The sequence below is a fragment of the Mastomys coucha genome, unplaced genomic scaffold, assembly GCF_008632895.1.
Source record: "Mastomys coucha isolate ucsf_1 unplaced genomic scaffold, UCSF_Mcou_1 pScaffold7, whole genome shotgun sequence".
In the NCBI taxonomy this organism is placed as follows: Eukaryota; Metazoa; Chordata; class Mammalia; order Rodentia; family Muridae; genus Mastomys; species Mastomys coucha.
In genome coordinates this window covers 348,654-353,743 of record NW_022196913.1, presented here as the reverse complement: position 1 = coordinate 353,743, position 5,090 = coordinate 348,654, and the positions used below count along the sequence as shown (strand labels likewise).

The following is a 5,090-nucleotide window of genomic DNA, read 5'->3' as shown; positions in this document are numbered from 1 at the left end:
AAAAAAAAAAAAAAAAAAAAAGAACATGCCCTCACTCTCGTTTCCACTAGGAGGTATGTAATGTCTATCCTAACGCTATTTCTATACTGAAGAGAGAAGGCATTTGAATATCCTAGCCAGCTACTAGCTTCTGGCTTTCCAATACGTTTTTTACTTTTATTATAATTTTAAACTTTGATTTTCGAAATCATTTTGGACCCAGGAACAAGTTATCAAAATACCACATCTTCAGTATCTACCAGGTTCTCATGTTATGGTGTTTGTAACACGTAGTTACCAGTTCTCTCAGTGTGCAAATAAACTACTAGTGTAGTGTGTATGTGTGTATGTGTGTGTGCATCAGTGTGCATGAGTCTATGTGAGCGTGTGTGTGTGTGTGTGTGTGTGAGCATAAGTGTGTGTGAAGTGTGTACATCAGTGTGAGTGTACATGAGTCTGTGTGAGGGTTGTGTGTCAGTGTGTGTGAGTCTATGAAATGTGTGTGTGTGTTAGGATTTGCATAAGTTGTTTTGTCTATTCTGTAACATCACACTTAAATGATCACCCTACTTCAGTTTTTCTACTGGTGGCAAGTGAACCCAGGGACCCCTGAATGCTAAGTAACTACAGACTGATCCACACATGTCTCATCCCCTCTCTTGAATGGGTTTCTAACCTGCCTTTATCTTTCTCTTCTGCTTGAAGTACTTTGTGTTTTTCTGCCATAGGGTCCCATGTAGTAGCACAGTGCTGCATTGAGTCTGCCATCTCACTAAGGACGGACTAGGACTCCTGCTTCTCCTGTCTCCAAGTCCTGAGTGCTGGGATGACAGGTATGTCCTGCCACACCTGGCTTGAACTAACACTCCTCACAGCTAGAATATATTGTATTTTTTGTTATATTATTACATTGGCAAGAATTTCAAATTGAAATAATACACATACATTTTAAAAACTTTTCATTTGTAACAATTTATTCTTTAAGCATAACAGTTGTAGTGACTGCAATTCCAGTTTTCTTTGCTCATACTGATGTTGATATCAAGCAAGTATGTATTTTTTAAAACTAGAATCTTGCTGGGCAGTGGTGGTACATGTCTTTAATCCCAGAACTTGGGAGGCAGAGGCAGGTGGATTTCTGAGTTTGAGGCCAGCCTGGTCTACAGAGTGAGTTCCAGGACAACCAGGGCTACACAGAGAAACCTTGTCTCAAAAAACTAGAGAGAGAGAGAGAGAAAGAGAGAGAGAGAGAGAGAGAGAGAGAGAGAGAGAGAGAGAGAGAGAGAGAGAGGAGCTAAAAGTAGAATCTTATTTTATTGAAATGAAAGAACACTTTCATCCAGCAATAATAGATTTAATGCATTCAACGCTGATAGTAATAGAAACCCACGCCCTGTATCCATTTTAATTATTGAACTAAGGCGAGCTTTCAATGCTGCCCTATTGTCAGGGAGGTTTTTTACATTCCTTATCTGTCTGTCCCCTCATGATGTTCTTTAACTTTTAAATCCTAAAGACCCCTTTCCCCAATGCTGCTTTAAATGCTGCCCGTAGCTCATTTAACTGCCTCTCTCCTCTTTTATTTCCTCCACGGTATGGCATGTATGCGGGTGCACACATACCATCGCATGCATGTGGAGGTCAGGGAAGAATTGCAAGAGTCAGTTCTCTTTCTACCATGAGTGTTCTGATGGTTTTGATCACCAGGCTTGCCAGCAGGTACCATGTGCGAGCACGCAGACACACACACACTCACATACACAAATTAAGTAACATATCCAGACTAAGAGGGAGATGGGGCTTGTCATTCACCTATGATAACATCTTGCCTGGAGAAATAGTTAAAGTTCGCTTTATTCGTAGTATAAAATGTTATGAATTAGAAATGTGTATCTTAAGCCCGTTGGTGATGGCATTTAGTCCTATCACTTTAGAGGCAGAATCAGGCGGATCTCTGGGAATTCGAGGCCAGCACAGTCTACAGAGTGAGTTCCAGGACAGCCAGGAGTACACAGAGAGACCCTGTTTCAAAGAGAGAGGGAGGGGGAGGGTTGGAGGACGGGGGAGGAAGGGAGTGAGAGAGAGCAAAAAGTATATCTTGTTTTAATGAGAAAATACTAATAAAATGGTTATATACAGAAATATGTCACAGATGTATTGTGCGCACATTTTCATTATACACACATGGAAAAAGGGCATATATATGAAAGCAACCTACACGTGCTTATCTGAGGAAAGGGCTTCCTGGTTTTTAATTCATATTTATTCTCTTTTCATTTCTATCAATAAAACGGTAAAGTCAGAGCTTCATAGTCTAGCCCAGCTATTCAACAAAACATATCTATGAGAACCTCCCGAGGTTCCCAAGAGCCAGGGGACGTGGAGACCCCAATGGATGTCACCTGCTTCCTGGATTTGTTAAGACAGAGGTGAAGGACCCCACCCCGCCCCCAGGAGCTTGTCAGTTTTTCAGATCTGGGTAATTTAAACAATTCCCAAGGGCCAAACAAGTTACTATGGAGATCCTGGGTCCCTGTCAACAGATGGTGAGGTGCAATATACTATGCGATAAAGAGGCGCTTAGGCCCGTGTGGGAGTGACTGCAGGGTCACAGCGGAATGGTCCTGGGGGTTACCTGCCCCTGCCCTGCCCCAGAGCTACCACGCCTCCTCTCGCCCCATCAGAGCTCTTCGGAGCACTGCTCTTGCAGGGCCTTCTGAGATCTGGCTTACCTGCAAGGACATGATGTTGAGACACGGAATGCTGTTGCTCTCCCAGCTCAGAGTGAGAAGCCCGAGGGCTTGGCCACTTAAAGAGCAGTGCTCCTCCTCCGTTCTCTCCTATTGGTTGCTCTCTGGGCATGGACGACTCTCTAATTGGCCACAGGAGCGGGAGGGCGTGGCTTGTTACCAGCCCAGTGTCTCCGAGCTCATTTAATCTCTCTTCTCTTTAAACACTCCACTTTTACTAAGGCTTTTGTGCCAGTGCACGCATGCCTCCGCTGCCACTCTTCAGGTGAGACTGCGGCTGTTTCCTCCCCTGTCCTTGCCTCTCCATTCTACCCTGGGTGTAGCAGATGTTAACTATAGCACTGTATGTGCTGAAGTTCTTCAGAGTTGGTTCCTTAACCCAGAGAGAATACACATAATAGCTGATACCTGACCTCAGGGATGGTGGATATTCTCTGGGGGAATTCGACATACAGGGAAGAGACATGGTGTTGATTTTGTGCTTACATGAGTATACACAAATGTTCTGAGCATTTCCAGGTGCCTTTTCTCTTTACTGACCTGATCTAAGGAAGGGTGGCACTGCTACCCACTGTTGTCTGGGGATGGCCTAAGTGCTCAAGATACCTCCCATTCATATTGCTGCCATGGACACAGATGTTGCTATAGACCATCCACCGGCACAGACTTGAAGCCTGTGATTGATTTGGCAGCTCGTCACTAAAGTGCAGTCCTAGTTAACTGACTTTTAAATGTTGAACTTATTGCAGACATGCAGGAAAGGCCATAATGAAGTGGACGTTTTGTACAATTACTATTCATTAGTAATTGTACAAAACATCATCATTATTAACAAAAATGTACTAAAATCATCATTATTAATAGTATGTTTGTAGACTCCACAAAACCACAATAGCATACAATGGTGGGCAAAACTCAGAATTCCATACAAAACAAGGAGAAGCTAGTGCTCAATTCTGGCACATTTTTTTGAGACTTTATTGTCAGCTCTATTGCTACGATTTCTGACCCAGAGTCTTAAGCTAATGTTCTATTGTTTTATCCTTTAAATCTAGAAGTTCAAGAGTTAATACAAAAAGAATAGTCTTATAAACCTTCTAAGTTATAAAAATATTTTGAGATATTTATAAAATTAACTATTATCATAAACAGTATATTCATAAACTTTATTCATAAACATAACTGTTACAATGTAAAATAAAAGCTATCATTGAAAAGTAAACTGACCATTTGGTGTATATATAGACTACCAAATACATAGCAATTTAGGGAACTATGGGAAGCATATATTTGTAAAAAATAATCTGAACATAAACTGCATTGATGTAAATAAAAAAACAATAAAAATAATAAAATAAAAATAATAAAATGAGTTGATGTACAATAAGAGCTATAATTCAAAAGTAAATTGACCCTTTGGTGTATATATAGTCTATCAATGCATAGTAATTTAGGGAACTACGGGAAGCATGCGTTTGCAGAAAAAAAAATTGAACATAAACTGGTTTGTGCTACACAAATGAAGAGAAATTGCCTTTGAGATATATTCTTTTGGGTAAAATTTTTGTGGAAATATTGCTAAATTTTCAAATAGAAAACAAGGACCAAAATAGTAGAGGTTATATATACTTTTTATTAACTTAATTCTGCCACAGCTGTCACTGGGTCATCACGGTTCCGTTTGTCACTTACTATGCGGCAGGCACTGTGGTAAACATCTTATGCAGAATGCTCTTCTAATCTCAGACAGGCTCTATTTTTATCATTTCATAGTTGGCTAATTAACTTGCCCGAGGTGTAGGGACACTAGTTAGTGGTAAGGCTAGAGTTTCAACATAGCGTCCTGGCTGCAGAGGCTTGTAATGTAAGAGCTGGAATTTTGGTGGGACAACACTCATCTCTTCCTGCTTTTTTTCTGGTGTGTGTGTGCAAGTTCTGGTCCCGAAACCCCAGTTTGCAGACTCCCACGTCAGTCTCTCACGAGCCAGGATTTTATGTGAACCTTTAGCATTTCAATTCTACCATCGCGCTTTGTCTTTAGCGCTACATGACTGAGGGTTTATAGTAAAGAACGTCTTTTGAGACAAAAACCTATTGGCACACTCAAAACTCGTCCGGACTTCAATTTTGTTCATCTACTTGTGGTAGAAACCACAGCACGCTTTCCCTGTAAAAATTACAACAATCTTTGACCACAAGCAACAGTGTTTGTTTTGTTTAAGTGTTCAACAGGTAGCGAATAAAGAAACAGTAAAGGTTAGATCATAAGTGTTAGTCTAAAATGAGCAGTGAAAACACCGAGAAAAAGAGGAAGATAAAGAGAAGGACCCGAATCCTCCCAAATTCCTAAGAACAAAAGGA

The 5,090-nt window shown here is 40.9% G+C and overlaps 1 protein-coding gene across 2 annotated transcripts in view; it reads right to left on the bottom strand.

Annotated features, from left to right (window-relative positions):
• The window catches only part of Acbd7 (acyl-CoA binding domain containing 7), a 5,294-nt gene extending 2,516 nt beyond the window's left edge, over positions 1-2,778 (bottom strand). For both annotated transcript variants that reach the window (XM_031358981.1, XM_031358982.1), the window contains exon 1: positions 2,712-2,778. In XM_031358981.1, the coding sequence (XP_031214841.1) occupies positions 2,712-2,723 (12 nt within the window). In that variant the 5' untranslated portion in view covers positions 2,724-2,778. The remainder of the gene's footprint in view (positions 1-2,711) is intronic.
• Positions 2,779-5,090: the final 2,312 nt, after the last annotated feature.